The 21,923-nt window shown below is 35.9% G+C and overlaps 1 protein-coding gene across 2 annotated transcripts in view; it reads left to right on the forward strand.

Moving 5' to 3' along the window:
• Positions 1–21,923, forward strand: part of LOC127844727 (uncharacterized) — an 88,279-nt gene that overhangs the window by 51,226 nt on the left and 15,130 nt on the right. For both annotated transcript variants that reach the window (XM_052375167.1, XM_052375166.1), the window contains exon 3: positions 18,855–20,458. In XM_052375167.1, coding sequence (XP_052231127.1) covers positions 18,855–20,458 — 1,604 coding nt within the window. The remainder of the gene's footprint in view (positions 1–18,854; positions 20,459–21,923) is intronic.

Genomic DNA, 21,923 nt, shown 5'->3' on the forward strand with positions numbered 1-21,923 from the left:
CCAAGGTAAGTGTGCACAGGGCTGGATGCATGTGCTAAATGACCCAAGGTAAGTGTGCAGAGGGCTGGATGCATGTGCTAAATGACCCAAGGTAAGTGTGCACAGGGCTGGATGCATGTGCTAAATGACCCAAGGTAAGTGTGCACAGGGCTGGATGCATGTGCTAAATGACCCAAGGTAGTGTGCACAGGGCTGGATGCATGTGCTAAATGACCCAAGGTAGTGTGCACAGGGCTGGATGCATGTGCTAAATGACCCAAGGTAAGTGTGCACAGGGCTGGATGCATGTGCTAAATGACCCAAGGTAAGTGTGCACAGGCTAATCTGGGACAACACTTTCCGCTTATATCTTATTTTCCAATTTTAAAGGAAGTCTCATCTGTGTGAAAATCGATTGTATGTGGGAAGTGCTGACCCTGATGGCATTTTTGAACTGCACATGTTAACCTGGAACAACACTTTATGGACACCAGAACTTGTCTCATTCCATTGGATGTATGGGAACAATATAACAATAATGTTATGGAGATAACTTAAGCACATCACACCAATGAAAAAACATTCATGCAACAATATTCATGTTACCACTTATGTTATTGAGGTAACTTAATACAATTTTAGTTTTCTGTCTTACCATACATGCATAGGGAAAAAAGCTTTCTACCACTATCCTGAACTTGTTTTTTATAGACAAAGGAACTTAGTGCGTTTATTTTTGCAGCAAAACATGGATGGTACCTATTGTTTGGGAAGTAGGATAAGAATTTCCAAGAAAATTTGCTTCATGAAAGGAACACAAATTATTTCCTAATCACGAGAAGGAAATGACAGAAGAAAGTGCGTGTCAAATAGTCGCTTAGTAATTGCATTTCAAGAACACAATAACTAGTCTATTGTTGTTTGAACACATAATTGTGAAAGATTACGCATGCAGGAAGTTAAGGCATTGTTTCTGAAAATATTGGTTTCAAAGTTGATGACTTGCTATTACTTATTGGTTCTGCAATTAATCATAAGCACTTTGGTCGTAGAAAATGTACTCATATTATAAGATGAACTAATTACAACATGAACTAATAATTTCAAATGTCAAAGTTTAATAAACATAAAGCAAAGTTTAAAACAAGGAATAAAGCTATATATATATATATATATATATATATATATATATATATATATATATATATATATATATATATATACACACACACACACTTTTTGGAGACACAAGCCAGTAGAGATTCTTATGGTCTACATAATTATGCAAGTTCTTTTTGTTTGTTGATTTCCCATGCAGTGCAACGAACTTACAGAGAATTTAAAGACAGTGTCCACGTTTGTTGCAAACTTATGTGGCATTTCCAGTTTTTCTAGGTCACTGCATCTTTGTCATGAAGCATTCTAATTCGGACTATTAGTGATTATAGCCATGTGCGTCAATAGCGGCTTAGATAATGGAGTGACGGGAACATCAATACTTACAATGCCAACGGCTAGGTCACATGGTGCATGGGCAACTAGTTGTAGAGGTTGATGTACGAATTATGGGACACTGATGGTGTACTAAGAGCAACACCCACAGATGTTTAAATGATGCTATTTACATAAAAATGTTGATCATAATTAAAAACTGTGATAGGTAATAGCACAAGGATGTTAGTTGGTCACCATTACTCTGGCTTGCTCATATAAATATTGATAATTTTGTAATATTTTCATAGTCTTGTACAAAAATGTAAGAATCTGGGCTGGATTTTATTAAAATTTTAATTTTGGTTACTGTAATAGCAATAATAATAATAATTATTAGAAAATTTGTAATAATAATACTAATATGATAGTGATGAGTATATAATAATTATAATAATAATGATAACAATAATATAAAATAATAATAATAAAATTCTTTACACTTCCTGCATCCTGATGGTATTCTTTTGTGGATCAATTACCCTAAACCTTGGTGTACGTTTGCCCAATCTTTTCAGATACCGGTAATTCATAGAGCAAAAAAAAACAGAAAAAAACATTTAACAAAATATTCACACAGACACCATAACGCTCTTTCTCTTTGTAATATATAATTAATTTAAGAAATATTTTATCTTGTTTTGTTGTTTCTTGGCATTTTAGTCATGTGTGTTTCCTGTCTTGTAAGGAACTTGATATGTTTTTAAATTGAACAAGCTATTTTCATGGGAATTTTGCTCGCTCATGTGTAATTCACCATCCTCCCCTGCACTTTCTGGAGACAAAAATAAGATCTGTGTCATGTTGACGCCTAAAAGGTCATTACCAGCCTCGAGTGTCAAGTGTAGGTGGACAAGTTCAAGTTGAACATTCATTGTCCCCGGTAGGAAATATAGCAGGAAAATTATGTAGCGTAAATATTGTGGTTATGTAATATTGCGGTTATATAGTTATTTTCAACGACTCCTACAGCAAATGTTTCGTCTCGAATATCTTCCCATTTCCAGGAGACTATTTCTAACCAGAAACAATAAATAAATGGTTCAAGTTCAGTGTTGCCATTGAAAACGCCAACTTATGTTACCTGATTGGTCTGGAATAGTTTTATGAGAAATGTAATTCATCATGATTTTTCTAAAATATTTTTTTTATTATTTGTCTTTTCCCACATATTTTGCTCCCATTTGTATGATGTTGTATAACTTGTGTGATATTTTAAGGCTTTTCCCACATATTTTGCTGCCATTTGCAGTATTATCTAACTTGTGTGATATTTCAACTGAGTAAAAAGTTTCAGATGATGATGTTTTTGTCACAACAAAAGAGCACTCCTAGATTTAATGGTAGTCTTAAAGAAACAAGTTTATAATCTAGATTCCAGCATATTTAACCCTTTCCTACTCAGAAGCAAAGTGAAAATGGCTATGTGCAAACAACGTAAAACCAGAACAGCCTGCGAGGAACTCAGGTTTTAGGTTCAGGTTTTATGCTGTTTGCTGCTCATTAGTATCTAAGGGTTGAAAATGAAGCGTTTAAAATATGGATCTAGTAAGAAAGGCCTTTAATTAAATTTAACTTTCTGAGGGACAACACATGCCTAAAAATACGTATCTAAGTGCTAAAAGGTTAAAGTAACAGAATTTCAATGATTTCAATGAAGAAACGCAAGGATGTTTTCATACAGTCATGTTGTTTAATTTAGGAATTGTCACTCTATCATGTAGTCATGGTTAAATATATGTCACACTGTCAGGTTCTCATGGTTACATCACTACCACGTAGTTCTGAGGTTACATCCTTGTCATAGTGTCAGGTTGTCTGAGTTTGGTCATACTATCGGGTTTCCCTCTGGGCTTTAAAAAGTTGTCACCACTTATTTTCGGCAAAATCAAAAAGTTGTCGCCTAATTGGGACCCCATTGTTAAAAAGGAAAGCATGTTATACAAATTCAAATAACAACTAAGCACAGAGCTCCAGATAAAAATTTGGTCAAATTCTCATTTACTCCCTATTTTAAAAATTACTTCTTATTTTACCCTCTATTTATAAAATTAATTCTTAACAATATATTACCAAATAATTTTGAGTGCTTTAGATTCGCAGTCATTTACACAAGAGCTTATAAGTTCACCAATTATTGACGAAACCATGCTTTGGGTATTTGAATCTAATTGAAAAAATGCATGCAGCGAGGACTTTTGACACTGAAATGGCTTTTTTGCATTCCTCGCTTCAATACACCTCTTCAGTAGGCCATTAATTTTTTTTCTGTAAAACGGTCACTCACACTTCGGCTTTATATAGGTCATAATGGCCTTTTGGTCGCCGTTAAAGTCATATCAAAAACTATATTTAACATTTAATTTTAATGGAATTTTGAATAGGTATACAGTATATTACTTGTGTATACAAATTACGATAAGTGTAATTAAAATGGTACAATAAACACTAATGACTCGCCTGCAAATCTAGGAGAACAGAATCGAGACCGTTTGGCCTTTGGACCATTCTAGGTGTTGCTCTTCCTCACAGCAAACGCTTGAGTGACGTTGATTTAAAGTTGTAGTTTTAATTGAGCGCCAAGACGAGCCAGAACCGGGATGAAATGTTTACCATACATAATTTGCTACTGGAAGATTTACGTACGTTTGAAAATTTTGATTTCGTGTTTTAATTTTTCAATGCGTAACTTTACGCAAAGATTTTAAATCTAAATCGTTATTTAAATAATTTAATTCGTTTTTACTCCTTTATGCATGTTATCTGGAGCACTGACTAAGCATTTCACATTATTTAATAAGTTTATTTAATAACAGCACAGTTAACAAGTTGATTTAATAAAAGCAGGTATGAAATAATATATTACAACAGTACAATGATAGTCTTTTACAGTAAATAAATCATAAATGCTTCACATTACAATAAAGTGTACAATATAAACATCGTTCTTGTCTAGAAATCTCTTTCATTGGTTGGTCTTCCTCCACGTCTGACAAAGCAGCCTGAAACTCATCATTGACAATTCAGTTCATTTTAAATATCATTTATATTCAAGCTTTTACCCACCCTACCAATAATGCTACAGAACTTACATCCTAACTTATCCCTTCTTACTTACTGCACAATGAACAAAATTCCAACCAAAAAATCAAATCACTTTAAGTAAGCATATTTTGAAGTGAAATTATATAATACAATCAATGTAAAGATTTTCTTATACCCATATTTTTCATTTCATAATTCGTATGTTCATGGTGGCCTATTTTCCTGGGAATACACTATACACGGGCCATCCTGATTCACACACTCGGTATTCTGTGCATGGCGCGTGCTCCAGTTATCGGCTTTATTGTCGAGATAGCCACTGGTGGGAGAGTTACCAATTAGTTTGGGCTATGTAGTATATAGGCTGTAGTAAACCACGCTCACTATATAAACACGTCTGGTATTGAATCGTTGACAGTTGTAAAGACTTGTGAACAGGCATTGACTTTTCTTTCATGCTCAGTTCACATTTACACTGCAAACAGAACAGTCTGGTTGAAGTCTTTTGAGTTTGTATTGGGAGTTGTGAAAAGCTGTGTATTGGAGTGGTAATATGATTTTCGTGATAAATTTTAGGACATGATACTTTTCTGTGGAAGAACAGGTTTTCTAATGTTAACTTGAGGCATGTTTTGTTAGATTGGGGCAGACATAGTTGAGTTTATGTTGGATGTTTAAATAACTTGTGACAAGTAATTAGGGTAAGTAAAAAGTAAACTTTGAAGTAAAATAGTCATGAATGTTGTTGTAATATTTAAAGTAAAGCACTTTAATTCCAATATTGTTGTATGGTAAGTTAAAGATTTTTACATGTTTTCGTATATATAATCTTATAACACTTCCAAATCAGTGATTTATGTTCCCTTTAACAATAGTTTCAATTACAACTAATGTTCTTCATTAAAAGCACTGTGAGAATATTTGAGTCGTGTTCTGAGAAAACTGGGCATAATGCATGTGCGTAAAATGTCGTCCCAGATTAGCCTGTGCAGTCCGCATTGTCTGTTAAAGAAAATCTAGTTTAGGCAAAAAGTGTTGTCCTTGAAAAGCCTGTGTGAACTTCCCAGTTTTCACTGAGTGCGGCAAAAATGTTAGGGTAGCTGTCTGTCTGTCCATCTTTCCTTAGGACATACATTTATCGAAAAATACACCTACTGTTTTCAAAGTACAACATTGGAAGATCCTTATGATATAAAGTTGTTCATGTCTATTAAAATGTTTTATGTGCAGTGTAACTTGGATTGAAAAGTGTTGCCTGCACAGACTATCAATCCCATCAAGTAATATATGGTTATCAATACAGCAGTAAGTTCACATTTGTCAAGTGATGGACTGGTGCTGTTTTTGTTGCTTCAGTTGCTGGTGACATTAACCAGTAATAGAAAAACTCATTATCAGCAACAACAGTATAGGAAAAACATGTTTTCCATGTCAGATTCATTATATTCATGGCAACGCAACCTGCCAAAACACTAATTCACAAGTGTCAAGAGTGCATAACACTGTCTAGCACAGTCTGTGATTGTCTGACATAAAAAGCTTTCGTGGCAGAACAGCATTTAAAGGACAGATCCACCCTTGCGATTCACACAGAAATTGGTACTTGATTGCTGCGTCTTGTAAATAAAGTTATACAAATGTCATCTGTATGACATAAACAGACATTATAGGATACAATTTTAAAACGAATGTCCTGCTAATTGCATAAACAAAATGATGTTTTTCAAAAGAATTAAGTCTGTTGTTATTGTAAACTTTCATTTGAGAACAACAAATGTGGTCCTGTGCAAAAATGCATTGCTCTAACTGTTAAATTCCTATGTAACCTAACTTGGAACCTTTGGTTATCGCCATTGTTAACTCTTTCAGTTCTGGAACCGAATTTTGAAGGCCTTTGCAAACAGTTTGGATCCAGATGAGACGCCACAGAACGTCTCATCTGGATCCAAACTGTTTGCTATTCTGATAGTGTTCTGTGAATTTCATGTGCTAATTTGTGATATCCAACCATACAAATTGCTTAAGTTAAAATTTCCATGGCATCGTTATTACAATTTGCTGTTAATGTTGTGTGTTATGTGAATAAAATAGAGGTCAAGAAGTGAAAATGATCATTAGTCATTTTCAACTTCCATTTGTTTGATGACTCAACCTATACAAGCAGTTTGACCTAAATCTTTCTTGTTGGCTTATATTGTGATTTGGTGCACGGTAAGAATTAATTTGATACTTAAATAAATACCGATGGAAATTGTACATGAATTTAAATGTTTCAGATTAATTAAATGCGGATTAAATTATATTACCAATTCCTGGTTAAATAAATACTAAATTTTTATGTCCCCCACCACTATAGTGGGGGACATATTGTTTTTGCCCTGTCCATTTTTTTTTTTGTTTGTTTGATTATTTGCCATAACTTTTGCAATATGGAAGATTGCCACTTCATATTTGGCATGCATGTGTATCTTATGGAGCTGCACATTTTGAGCGGTGAAAGGTCAAACTGGTCATCATTCAAAGTCAAAGGTAAAAAAAATAGATCAAAATCAGGTAAAACAGGAAAACAGGGCTTAATGCTTGTGTACAATGTGTGGACTGCACAGGCTTATCAGGGCAGCATTTTCCGCCTTAAGAGGATGTTTGCTTAGAAGAGACTTCCTTTAAGCATAAAAACCATAAAAACGGAAAATGTTGTCCCTGATAAGCCTATGCACACTGCACAGGCTATCTGGGATGAAACCTTATGCACATGCATTATGACCCGTTTTCCCAGAACATTGCACAATTGTGTTGTTTCTCAACAATATCTGGCAATATCTCCATCTGTCTCATTTAGTCCTAATTTATATAACTGTTTGCAATTATAAACATAGTCATGCCATATATGAACATGGTTTTATTTCCCCCATAGATTCATGTCTCTTCTGTTGTTTTCTAAATATGTGCAATAATCTTTGTGATTCATTATGTTTACAATAGAAACATACCAATATAATACCTGATTATCATCATTATGTTTTTAACATTTTTCCACGGGATTGGGGGTGGGGGGTTGTAGCTCACATTCTTTGTGCTTTTATTATTGGATGATAGTGTAGCACATTGTATTATAAAGCTAAAAATAAATATACAACTTATCACCATATTATCTGATATAAATACTGTGCTGGCCAGAGTGATAATAACAATTAACTTGAGTTCAATAAGTCTTTTGTTAGTATTGTTTGAATCTGACAAATATATATTACAATTAACAACTGCCGGTATATTTTGAAAAGTATTATGGGCGAATACCTTTCTCTAACCTAGGCATTAGACCAGTGTTTTTGTTTTTTTCAAAATCGAGTCCGGTATCCCAATGGAAAAAGTATATTTTTTTCCCAAATGGGGCCTAAAAATTCAGAATTGAAAGTTTCCAAAAAAATTAGATCAGCATTTAGTTTTTCTCCCATCCAGCTCTATAAGTTACACTCTATTAAATATTATATTTAAAACACTTAAATACTCATTTTTTAAGCATAAATTTATTTTTTTTGTTAGCAAAAAACAACAACACTAATTTTTCCAATATTCAGGTCAAAGCACCTATTCCCAATATAGTGAAAAAAAAACACTGAAGACTAATTTTAGGAAAGGGTACTTTAAAATCATTTAAGCTGCACTATGGACAAACAGGACTTGATGTGCATAAAGTATCATCCCATATAAGCCTGCACAGTCCGCACAGGCTTATATGGGACGACACTTAATTTCCACTGTTATTATGTCTCTTGAAGGAAAATCTGGTCTAGGCAAAAAGTAACGTTTCTGATTATCCCATACAGCTACACAATCTAATCTTAGATGATACTATACTAACATGCATTAAGCCCCATTTTCATAGACACCGCTCATTTTTAATTGTAAATGATCTGATGTAAATGATACTATTTTGAATTCTAAGTTAAATAACTGAAACATACATTTACAATGCAGAATAATTACTGCTGACCAAAAGTGGTTCATGTTATACATTATTTACTTGTTTTATCAACAAAATGTAAGGGAAATACAAAACAATATTAAAGTGCAAACACTTTTTTGTGCTCCAAACATCAATATTTAATATTTTCAACTTGGTTATTAATGGATACAGAAGTCTTACAACCCTTTGTCTGATATTTGTCCGAGTGTGACCTTCTTTCAGAGGTTTCTGCATTCATGTTTTTAATCCCATGGGAGTTGTCTTGTGGCTTCAATGATAGTTCAAACACCTTATTATATGATAAATAAGGGATGGTGTGATAGTTCAGGTTAAAACCTTTTATTATTCCTTTTTATGCTCCCCGAAAATTTTCGGGGAGCACATAGTTGCCAGTTTGAAGTTCCTTCCGTAAAGCCTTCCTTCCGTCACACTTTTGTTACTGTTTCTCATAGCACCTTCAATACTTTACCAAACGCTTTCATATTTGGCATGTAGGTACCTTGCATTGACCTCTACCTTTTGATGAGGTTTGAGGTCACTGGGGTCAAGGTCACCGAGGCTATGAATAGATTTTTCCGTCACACTTTTGTTACAGTTTCTCATAGCACCTTCAATACTTTACTGATCTCTTTCATATTTGGCATGTAGGTACCTTGCATGGACCTCTACCTTTTGATGAGGTTTGAGGTCACTGGGTCAAGGTCAAGGTCATTGAGGCTAATAATAATATACTTTTTCCGTCACACTTTTGTTACCGTTTCACATAGCATCTTCAATACTTTACTGATCTCTTTCATATTTGGCATGTAGGTACCTTGCATGGACCTATACCTTTTGATGAGGTTTGAGGTCACTGGGGTCAAGGTCAAGGTCACCGAGGCTAATAATATACTTTTTCCATCACACTTTGTTTACACTTTCTCATAGCACCTTCAATACTTTACCGATCTCTTTCATATTTGGCATGAAGGTACCTTGCATGGAACTCTACCTTTTGATGAGGTTTGAGGTCACTCGGTCAAGGTCACCGAGGCTAACAATAATATACTTTTTCAGTCACACTTTTGTTACCATTTCTCATATCACCTTTAATACTTTAACAATCGCTTTCATGTTTGGTATGTAGGTACCTTGCATGGACCTCTACCTTTTGATGAGGTTTGAGGTCACTGGGGTCAATGTTACCGAGGCTCATAATAGAATTTCGTGTCACACTTTTTTTTTTTACAGTTTTTCATAGTACCTTCAATACTTTACCGATCTCTTTCATATTTGGCATGTAGGTACCTTGCATGGACCTCTACCTTTTGATGAGGTTTGAGGTCACTGGGGTCAAGGTCACAGAGGCTAATAATAGATTTTTCCTTCACACTTTTGTTACAGTTTCTCATAGCACCTTCAATACTTTACCGATCTCTTTAATATTTGGCATGTAGGTACCTTGCATGGACCTCTACCTTTCGATTAGGTTTGAGGTCACTGAGGTCAAGGTCACCGAGGCTAATAATAGATTTTTCCGTCACACTTTTGTTTCAGTTTCTCATAGCACCTTCAATACTTTACCGATCTCTTTCATATTTGGCATGTAGGTACCTTGCATGGACCTCTACCTTTTGATGAGGTTTGAGGCACTGGGTCAAGGTCAAGGTCACAGAGGCTAATAATAGATTTTTATGTCCCCCACTATAGTAGTGGGGGACATATTGTTTTTGCCCTGTCTGTTGGTCTGTTGGTTGGTTGGTCTGTTGGTTTGCGCTAACTTTAACATTTGCAATAACTTTTGCAATATTGAAGATAGAAACTTGATATTTGGCATGCATATGTATCTCATGGAGCTGCACATTTTGAGTAGTGAAAGGTCAAGGTCATCCTTCAAGGTCAAAGGTCAAATATATGGGTCAAAATCGCTCATTTAATGTACACTGGCAATATTTCAATATTCAAGATAGCAACTTGATATTTGGCATGCATGTGCATCTCATGGAGCTGCACATTTTGAATGGTGAAAGGTCAAGGTCATCCTTCAAGGTCATAGGTCAAATATATGTGGCCAAAATCGCTCATTTGATGAGTACTTTTGCAATATTGAAGATAGCAACTTGATATTTGGCATGCATGTGTATCTCATGGTGCTGCACATTTTGAGTGGTGAAAGGTCAAGGTCATCCTTCAAGGTCAAATATATTGGTCAAAATTGCTCATGTAATGTCACTTATGCAATATTGAAGCTAGCAATTTTATATTTGACATGCATGTGTATCTTATGGAGCTGCACATTTTGAGTGGTGAAGGGTCAAGGTCAAGGTCATCTTTCAAGGTCAAACGTCATATACGGGGACATAGTGTTTCACAAACACATCTTGTTTAGGTGGTTATTAACACATAGATTGACAAAGCGCATCATCGGGGAGCATTTATCAGTTTCACTGATATTCTTTTTATGTCCCCCACTATAGTAGTGGGGGACATATTGTTTTTGCCCTGTCTGTTTGTTGGTCTGTTGGTCTGTCTGTCTGTTTGCGCCAACTTTAACATTTTGCAATAACTTTTGCTATATTGAAGATAGCAACTTCATATTTGGCATGCATATGTATCTCATGAAGCTGCAGATTTTGAGTGGTGAAAGCTCAAGGTCAAGGTCATCCTTCAAGGTCAGAGGTCAAATATATGTGGCCCAAATCGCTTATTTTATAAATACTTTTGCAATATTGAAGATAGCAACTTGATATTTGGCATGCATGTGCATCTCATGGATCTGCACATTTTGAGTGGTGAAAGCTCAAGGTCATCCTTCAAGGTCAGAGGTCAAATATATGTGGCCCAAATCGCTAATTTTATGAATTCTTTTGCAATATTGAACATAGCAACTTGATATTTGGCATGCATGTGTATCTCATGGAGCTGCACATTTTGAGTGGTGAAAGGTCAATGTCAAGGTCATTCTTCACAAGGTAAATGTCATCCTTCAAGGTCAAACATCATATAGGGGGACATTGTGTTTCACAAACGCATCTTGTTTTTTCTTTTTTTTCCGTTAATACATTTTATTGTCCTCGTGAATAGGTGTGCGAGGGTCGAGGGCATCCCTGACTTAATTGCAATACATGCATATTAAATTGCATTCGCATATTTAATTACATTTAAAATTTAGTATTAAGAAATTATTTTAACTAAAATATATAGTAAATTAAATGCCTTGCATCGTGCAAAAATGGGTCCTATGCTGTATGTGGCCAGTGTAGCTCCAGCCCAGTCTTCATATCCTCTTGTATGGCATAAGACCCATTTTTGCATGACATGTCTCAAATGATAACTTGCGGACAATGAGTCAGAAGTATACATACTTACATTCTTAACTTGTTCCATGGAATTTAATTGTACTAAAAAACTTTCCTGGTACAGTTTGAAATGAGAAGAATTGGGTCTTATAGATACTCATCTTAGGTGAAATGACACAGGCAACAGTAATTAAATTTGTCTGGCAAGATAGGTCAGTTAAAATATACTGATTAACTGAACTTGCATACCTTGAAGTGATCAACTGCAGGCTACAATTTACTTTTTTGTAGTGCTTTCTCTTATTTGCCAGGATTCCAATTTAGTTGAATGATAAAAACAAGATAAATCAGTGAATAACACACTTTCACAATCTGGAAAGGAGCTATTTTAACTAGCCTTTAACCCCAAGGCTGCAAATTATCTCCTACATTTTCAGTTAATTTGAACCATATTGATGTAATCAATTACATATAATTTGAAAGTTGTTAGTGGTTGTGTGGCTGGTAATACAACTAAAGTAAATTTCAGAACACCTGTGAATGTCACCTGTTGAGTTTAAATATAACTTGGAACTGAAGCCAGTTAAACTTGAATTATTTTAATTTAACAAACACAATTATCAAACATGAGTTTGCAATACATTTTTGTGATTTTATCCAATATCATATCTCGAGAGATTTTTTTTAATTGAATATTTCTTTGTACCTTATTAAATTGCCTACTTTATAGCTGAAATACCACCTTTACCTTGGGGATTAATCATTGGCGATGTGTGATTTTTGCCAAATCTTTTTATAAAATTGAAATTGCTTTGTATTCCGTACCATCTGTGGACATCTACTTTTACTAACAGTTATTGAATGGACATTTGCTTATTATCAACAACCTTTAATACCATTGACAGTTTTTGCAATATTGGTTTCATTAATTATGTCCTTTCCTTATGTGTAGTATTTTAATTAGAGTGCTGCTTTGTGGTAACATGAAACAACACTTGAATGAAATACTTGTGTGCAGCCTGTCCTCATGGCCAAATTTAAGTATGTATGCATACATTGATTCAATGTGTACAGACATGTGATCCACGCAAATATTTTGGCTTTTTGCCCTGCAGTGACTTAAGAACTATTGTACCATTTACTCTGTAAACTTATCCTACATGGCTTCATTCATTGCCTAATTACCATGTACTAGCACATTTGTAATTGAACATTTCAACTTTTGAACAATGCAGTTAAAGTAATGCAGTTTCACACCTCTATTAAATGTGTTGTAAGGCACATATTAATAATATTGAACTAAAATTGCTCAACTGAAATAAACATTAATTGTCTGTCCAAATCAATGTATTCATGTACAAAAGAGTCAATCTGTAATGTATAGAGAAAGAATATTGCCAATAGTGCAGCAGTTTATTGTAAAACAGGGCTTTCATGTCCCTAATGCCTCGGTTACACTGTCACGAATCAGAGCTACGAACAAGCTATGAATACTTTTCGGCACAGTTCGTAGCTGTCCTTACTGGACCGTGGCTCTTCGTACTTGATCAGTGATCATTCATAGTAGTTTTTGGATGTCCGTAGCGACACTTGACAAATTTTGAACATGTTAAAACAAATGCTACAAATTTATCAACCGTAGCGTATCCGTATCAGTCTGTTATAAACCGTACTGATCCGTACTAGTTCCTAACGACACCGTAGTCGTCCGTACCTTTTCGTAGGACCAGAGATTTTCAAAGACTTCTACGGATTGATACGAAGAACTACGGAGCGGTACGGTTACGCTACGTATTAGCTACAATTATTCCTAGGATATACTACGGAAAGCCACGGTTCTAGTACTTGTACTACGGATATGCAGGAATTTGCACGATCTTGTTTAACATTTAATGTCGCGTTAAAAAAAAAAGTTATCCATTTGTTACATGCAAGTAGTATTGATTCAGTTAAATGTTAAATTAAATATACAAAAGAATGCGTAAAATCACAGACTTTCTGTTATGCATTTGACCTTAAGACTGTACTACTTGCAGCCAGCCAATAAACTCACTCATAGTGGTAGTTCTTAAACCAATAATTGACCACACTGTGCTTGTAACTTTAAAAGGTTAAATGTCTTGACTGCTTAATGGGCACATCAGGTAAAACTTATTAAATGCAGGTCAAATGTTTACATACCCTAACACACATAGCAGGCTGATTGACTGGTTAAATATAAACTTGGGAGACCTAATAACATAAGTCACAAGTTCATGTGAAGTTGAATTCATTACACCTTTATCCATGGAGGGATATGTACCGATTTGTTAATGAAAAATGAATACAACTTGCTGTATTTCAGTGCATATTGATAAATGGCCACATGTATTGTAACTTATGCTGTCAACCTGGCATATTTATAACAGAAAATACTGCGGTCTTCTTTGTGGTGAATAAGGTATTTGTTGTGTAGTATTTGTAAAATTGACACAGGGCGTTTAAGTAAGTGGAATTGATCCATAAAAAGGAATGCTACTTAAGAATCGTGGGGTTGAATTATTGAAGGATATTTGAATGTGGTTACAATATTCACATGGTCTGAGCTTGTTAAGGTAAGTAATATTGTCCCTTTCTTGTAGTTCTTTTAAATTTAACTAATGGTATCTAGATTGGTGCACTTAAAGAAACAAGGATATAGTTAATCATAATTGAATTATGCTTCCTGTCAGTTAGTGAAAGTGTTTATCTCCAAATAGTAGTTGCAATAATTCAACTCTCAGCTTAGGCTGAGAGTTGCAATGCGCTCTCTCTTTTCCATGGGTGCAAAATGTTATCAACAATGCAAGGGTTAAGGAACACTGAAACTGCAAAAACTTATTAAAATTTACCTATCTAAACCACAAACTTTTCTAAATGGTACCATTATAGCAAGAAATAATTGAGTTTATTGACTTAGGTTTTGTTTTTTACGCTGTATCCGCCATATTGGAAAATTGACCCAATATTGGTTAGGTCGCAGTACACCAATATTTTGCATGTCGGGTTATGTGCTCCAGCCTATAAAATCGATAACGATGTTGTATTCGATACAGAATACACTGTTTCAAATTTAAACATAAACATGTCAGCGAGAAAAGTGTGTTCAAACATCGTCGTGTTTTTATAGGGTGCATGCAAAGGATAACATTCGTAGGTTGCCATTCAGGTAAGTTTAACATGTTATGAAGTTTATTCATTATTTTCCTCAATTTGTCTCGAACGACCTCTGTTTAGTGAAGCGCACGGATTCACTGCGCTGAACTGCACCAATGTTTATGAAGGGGTGCATATGGACTGCCAGAGCCGCCATAGCAAAAATTATCAAAGGCTCTGGGAGTCCGTTTATATGGACTACTCCAAATTGATAAATATTTCGCTTTATGGATTGAAAACATGTTAATTGAGCACAGATAAAAGCCCATAAACACTCAAAATTAACAAATATTTCATGCAATATTGCGAAACATAAAGTTAACATATACAGATCACTGTTCCTTATAGCAAAAGTCACAATTGCAATGCTGGATGTTGTCTGGTAACATAGATTTAACGAGATACAAAATGCTTTTTTTAGTTTTTGCGGGAAAATATATTCAACACATGTTCATGTGCCATGTTATTGTTCATGTACCATGTTATTGTTTGTGTGTCGTATGAATCGATATCTTTGCAGAAAAATAAAACGGAATATATTGTGCAACAAAAAAACACAAACGAGCATTTTGTATTTCGTTAAATCAATGTTACCAGACCACATTCTAGCGGTGAAATTTTGGCAATTGCTATATTGCTTTATGGGTAAACATTATTTACTTAATATTTTGCAAATTATTCGTTCATTTTGAGTATAAATGTTACTTTAAATAAATTGTTCATTTGTCTCATTATGCACAATTAAATGGACACATTTTATAATTAACTTTTACTCTGCCTTACTTAAATTTGTTTCTTTCTTGTGTATACATGTACTCATTTATTCAAGTTGAAAGTGGTCTCTTTTGGTTTATTGAAACATGTAATTATAGCAGATTGATAAAATAGTTCATTGTCCACTGCAGGCACTATTGTTTGTCTGTTCCTGATTAGCTATAGTGGTGTGTTGCCACAGCTTTGTGAAATATTCTTTTAATGTTAACAAATTATCAACCACCATAATATACATAGCGAGGTAAATAGTGTTTTTAATTATAAATTCATTTACTTCATCGAAATCTTTGGTACTAATGAACTCCAGTACTAAATTAAACAAAAATATAATGGTTGTTTACCAAAATAGTGAAGCATTTATAATTCTAAATCATGTAATTATAGTGCATGACGTAATCATAGTGCACTTTTAACAAGTTTTAAAAAGATAAAAGTAACAAGGATGTGTACTTATTTACCATCTCTCATCTACCTTGAACAGATTAAATGATATCTGGCCTGTATACAGGTTTAAAGGATAATATCAGGGAAAGCTCATTTTGCCCTTTGCATGCTGGGAAATTTGTCGTCTGCTAAAATTGTCGTCTGCTGAATTTCTAAAATTAGCATTTTCTTCGATTTTTTTTCAAAGAATACTATCAGAATAGCAAACAGTTTGGATCCTGATGAGACGCCACGTTCTGTGGAGTCTCATCAGGATCTAAACTGTTTGCAAAGGCCTTCAAAATTCGGTACCAGCACTGAAAGAGTTAGTCAAACAACTGAGATCACATAAAACAACTTACAGTATTTATTTTAAACATTTTTCCAAGTCATCTTTCAACATTTGTTTAATAAAAAAAATCACTCACTTAGTACTTGTATTTATTACTTAGTGTTAACTGATTCATGGAAAGTACTCAAGAATGTATGTTAAAAATGAGATGGGGGATGATTCATGTTATACTATGGTATGACAACCTCATGTGGCTGGAGGCTAGACATGCTTGAAATGTAGGTCTTTACGATAAATTTTACTCTATAACCTCTATTAACAAGGAAATAGTGGTCGCTTAAATTAAAAGTATAAAAAGTCCTTATAATCAGCTTGTCACTTAATTTTTCCTCTAAAAACACATAATGATGGCTAATTTTTTATTCATGACAAGTTTTGGAAATATGAAGATTAACTGGGTTGCAATTAAGTTAAATGACTTCACCATGCAGGATGCAGCCACAGCACATGGGCTTGTTTATCTCACAGGTACCCATATATACTCTTGGGTCTACAGAAGTAGACCTTCCAATGTTTTGAGCGGGATTCAAATCAGGGACATTCGGATTCTTAGACCTCTGCCCTAAGTAGCCACTCGACCATTGTTCTGACAAAAAAAAGTGTAAAACATTGAACAAACCTTGACTGGTCCCTAATTCTTGCTAAACTTGGTTTAATAGTTACTCATATTTTAACCAAACTTGGTTTAATGGTTACTCATATTTCAACCAAACTTAGTTGACTGAGATGATTGATTACCTAACATTGTGTACTGGTGACCAGTGATGACAAAACCTGGTTGAATGGTGAAGGAAACTGCTAGATGATCCGCTTAATATAGCTGATATGATATTTGATTGACATGATAATTGCTGTGTGGTGGCCCAGTCCACATGTTATGTTGGGTGTAAAATTTCTGACTGGTTACAATTGGTTACCTTTTTCTCAGTCAGTATCATTAACAGACGTGCTTATATTTACTGCTTGATTAGTAACAGAGAAATCAATACACTGTAAATAAAAAAAAGTGTTCCCAAATATATCTTGAATTTTATTCGTGATATAATCTTGCTTTAACATTGATTCTTACAAAATGTAAAATATAATGGGTTGGAAAGTAAAAAATCAATTTGTTGGGCTAGCTCACAATTTAATAATTGAGCTAGTGCACAATTGAATAGTTGCACTAGTGCAAAATTAAATAGCTTCACTGGTGCATATTTGTATGCCCCCGGATCGATAGATCGGGGGGGTATATTGTTTTTGGCCTGTCTTTCTCTCTGTCATTCTGTCCCAAAACTTTACTGTACAGTAAAGTTTTGCAATAACTTTTGAAGTATTGAACATAGCAACTTGATATTTGGCATGCATGTGTATCTAATGGAGCTGCACATTTTGAGTGGTGAAAGGTCAAGGTCATCCTTCAAGGTCAAAGGTCAAAAAAAAGAAAAAGCGGCGCATTAGGGGGCATTGTGTTTCTGACAAACACATCTCTTGTTAAAGTTGCGCTGGTGCTTCATACATTTGTTGTGACAGTGTATATTGTGCAACTCCATCATATTGCTGTCCCCTATATTGAGATATCCAATTGTTCATGAGTTTGCTGTGGACCCCATTTTTTCACCCATTTTAATTTAATTTTCAGTATAATTCAACATTCATCAATCCAGTTTGGACTCATTGTACATCATATTCCAGCTTGTGTAGTGCAACAAACATTTACAACACTTGCCCAACATCAAAGGTCATTTTGTGTGTCACCTTTGACAACAATAAATTGATTTTGCTTTGAACTGTTGAATACACCAAGTCCCCACATGATGAAGGTGTGTACAATAATTGTAAATGTCTTAGATCAATACTGACCTATCTTAACAAAGTTTGCACATTAGCATGTAAATGACTTGCTATTAAATAAGATGAAAAGTTTCCACAGTTTTTACAAATTCACTACAAAATTTTTATCCAAAAGTAAAGAGTTAGTTGTCTCCCATTCACTACCAAGTTTTTAAGCATTAACAAAAATTTGAAGCCCATGCTTTCCACAAGGAAGAATGATGTGATACTCTACATGAAGTCTAATTTGTGCGTGCTTTTAAAAAGTACAAAGGATTTACACGAAATACATGGGGCTGTTTTTTCGAGGCTAGATTTTGACATCTTTCTTGAACAATAAAACTGTGCCATCCATGATGCGGCGCCTCATCAGGGTCTGCACTGTTTGCTTAAAGGAATTTCTGTAAGAAATATTCTAAATATAGAAAACTAGACATCCCTAGTATTGAAAATAAATTGATCCAATTTAGAAGGATGGGAGAGTCCACTAGCATAAATGGGTAAAATAATGATTAAAAGTCTTTTTTGCTTATACCATGTTCTTGTCTCTTTTCAGGAGAGGAATCTCAGTCGTTGCTGTGCTCTGAGCCGTTTGTCTCGCCCACGCCTCCCAGTGACGACAGCGGCCCTTCTCAGACAGGTGCAGCCCTCGTGTGGTCGACCTGTGAAGGCAAACCCACACAATTGTCTCCTCTGCTGTTGACAAAGGACAACCTGTTCCAGCATGACCTGCGCTGCTCTGGAACTGCGGCCGATCCGTGTGGGCACTTGACGAATTTGAATAAACCACATCCGAACAAACTGTTGAAGGCTGCTCTACTTAGCGTGTCGTCCACTCCCTATCAGCCGCCTGCTGAAAATATTGAGAAAGACATCAACTCTAATTTTCAAGCTAAATGCTTAGAAGAAGGTGTAAATTTGGCAAAATTTCATGGAAATGATGATGACAGTAACTGGCGGATGTCAGGCACAAATGGCTTTGATAGGAATAGAATGACAGGCAGCTCTGCCGGGGGAGGAAATTCAAATCTACATCGTCTAACAGATGGTTCTGGGGCCCAGGGTCAGGCCCAGCCCCAAGTCGCTGCAGCAGAGGGGATGATACTGGGACGCGTCGGCAGTTCTGGATCGCTGGCCTTGCACGAGCACCTTAACACTCGGAGCATTGTGACGGGTTCGGTTGGGGCAGGTCCCCCTGTGACTGCATCCATTCACGCACCACAGACACTGTCGGACACACAGCGATACCGGGCTACCTACTCACCGACTGGTGCAGGTTCGTCAGCGGTGGGCCCGTATTCCCCGTTGTACACAGGCGGCTCTCATGGGACCGGCCCTGCCTATGGGGCGTACTATGGACAGTATACGACCGGTGGAATGCAAGGAGCAATAGATCCACACATTGGCCATTATTCGGCCGTGTTACAGAGCATAGGAAATGCTGCTCAGTCACAAGTTCCACGTTCCCCGTATCCAGCTAGTTCTGGATTAATTCATCCGTTTTCTATACCAGCTTCAGTTCCGGCACAAAAAGGATATGGTTCAGGGCTCATGGCTCATGAGAGGGACGAATTGCGGTACAAAAGGGAACATGAGAGTGAAAGTCAGAGGCGATACAGTACAGGTGTTCTCAAGGATGAAAAGGCCCATCAGTTTACTTTCCCATCAGGCTTTGCTGAACCATCCCGAGCCCCTGTTTCATCCACTTTAAGGGAATCTCCAAGTCAGAGGCGTGAGCATGAGTACTACAACTACAAAGTCCCTTCCAGTCGAGATGGGAATATACGTCAAAGAATGTCACGACCCTCTGACGCCACTAGTTCCTTTCCTACTGAAAACCCACATAGTGCTTTCAAAAACACAGATGAGCCATCGGCTAAAAGAACTAAAATAGAACATACTGGAGGGGATGTGAGCATGGAACGTCAAGTCCCTGAGAGTGTTCTAAAGTATCCACACCATTTCATGAAAGGCTCCATTATCGAGCTTGGCAATAGGAAACTTAAACGTGTTGAAGATCTGGAAACCAATGACTTCATCAACAGTGCGGATATTAGCAGTGATCTCAAGATTGACTCTAGTACTGTGGTCCATATCAGTGAGAATGAGACTCAGGGTACATCAGTGCTGGGGTTTGTGGTTGGCGAGCACAAGGTTCAGGTGAGTTCCATCCCCTTGTTTTTAGTCCAAACACAGGGTTCAGGTGAGTTCCATCCCCTTGTTTTCATCTAAGGCAGTTGTTTTTTTTTCATTCAAAATCAGGTCTGGTAATCTGCCCCATTCCCAATGGGAAAAAGTATATATTTTTGCATCCCCTTGTTTTTAGTCCAAACACAAGGTTCATGTGAGTTGCATCCCCTTGCTTTAGTCCAAACACAAGGTTCATGTGAGTTGCATCCCCTTGTTTTAGTCAAAACACAAGTTTCAGGTGAGTTGCATCCCCTTGTTTTTAGTCCAAACACAAGGTTCATGTGAGTTGCATCCCCTTTTTATGTCCCCCACTATATTAGTGGGGGACATATCTTTTTTGCCCTGTCTGTTGGTCTGTCTGTTTGCACCAACTTGAACATTTTGCAATAACCTTTGCTATATTGAAGATAGCAACTTTATATTTGGCATGCATATGTATCTCATGAAGCTGCACATTTTGAGTGGTGAAAGGTCAAGGTCATCCTTCAAGGTCAGAGGTCAAATATATGTGGCTAAAATCGCTCATTTTATGAATACTTTTGCAATATTGAAGATAGCAACTTGATATTTGGCATGCATGTGAAACTCATGGAGCTGCACATTTCGAGTGGTGAAAGGTCAAGGTCAAGGTCATCCTTTAAGGTCAGAGGTCAAATATATGTGGCCCAAATCGCTTATTTTATAAATACTTTTGCAATATTGAAGATAGCAACTTGATATTTGGCATGCATGTGCATCTCATGGAGCTGCACATTTTGAGTGGTGAAAGGTCAAGGTCAAGGTCATCCTTCAAGGTCAGAGGTCAAATATATGTGGCCCAAATCGCTTATTTTATGAATACTTTTGCAATATTGAAGATAGCAACTTGATATTTGGCATGCATGTGTATCTCATGGAGCTGTACATTTTGAGTGGTGAAAGGTCAAGGTCAAGGTCATCCTTCACAAGGTCAAGGTCATCCTACAAGGTCAAACATCATATAGGGGGACATTGTGTTCCACAAACACATCTTGTTTTTAGTCTAAACACATGGTTCATGCGAGTTGCATCCCCTTGTTTTCAGTCTAAACACAAGGTTCATGTGAGTTGCATCCCCTTGTTTTTATACCAAACTCAAGGCAGGTTTTTTTTTGGCCCGATTTTATAGCCGAAATTCGGCTATGTTCCCAATCCCAAAAAGTATACTTTTTTACAAAAATGTGGCCAAAAATTCCCAATTTCCCAAAAAAAAATTCAATTTTTTTTTTTAGAAAGAAGTTTAATGCGTATTTTATCTCAATTTCAATTCAATTACATCTAACAAAGTATTATATGATTTTGTTCTTTTAATTTGAATGATTATAAAGAGTTATATCAAATTTAGTATTTCCCTAATCAGTGGACTTTTCATGTGAAAAAAAAGGCTAATGAATTTATTTTCCCAATTTCAGGAAAA

The sequence above is a fragment of the Dreissena polymorpha genome, chromosome 9, assembly GCF_020536995.1.
Source record: "Dreissena polymorpha isolate Duluth1 chromosome 9, UMN_Dpol_1.0, whole genome shotgun sequence".
NCBI lineage: Eukaryota > Metazoa > Mollusca > Bivalvia > Myida > Dreissenidae > Dreissena > Dreissena polymorpha.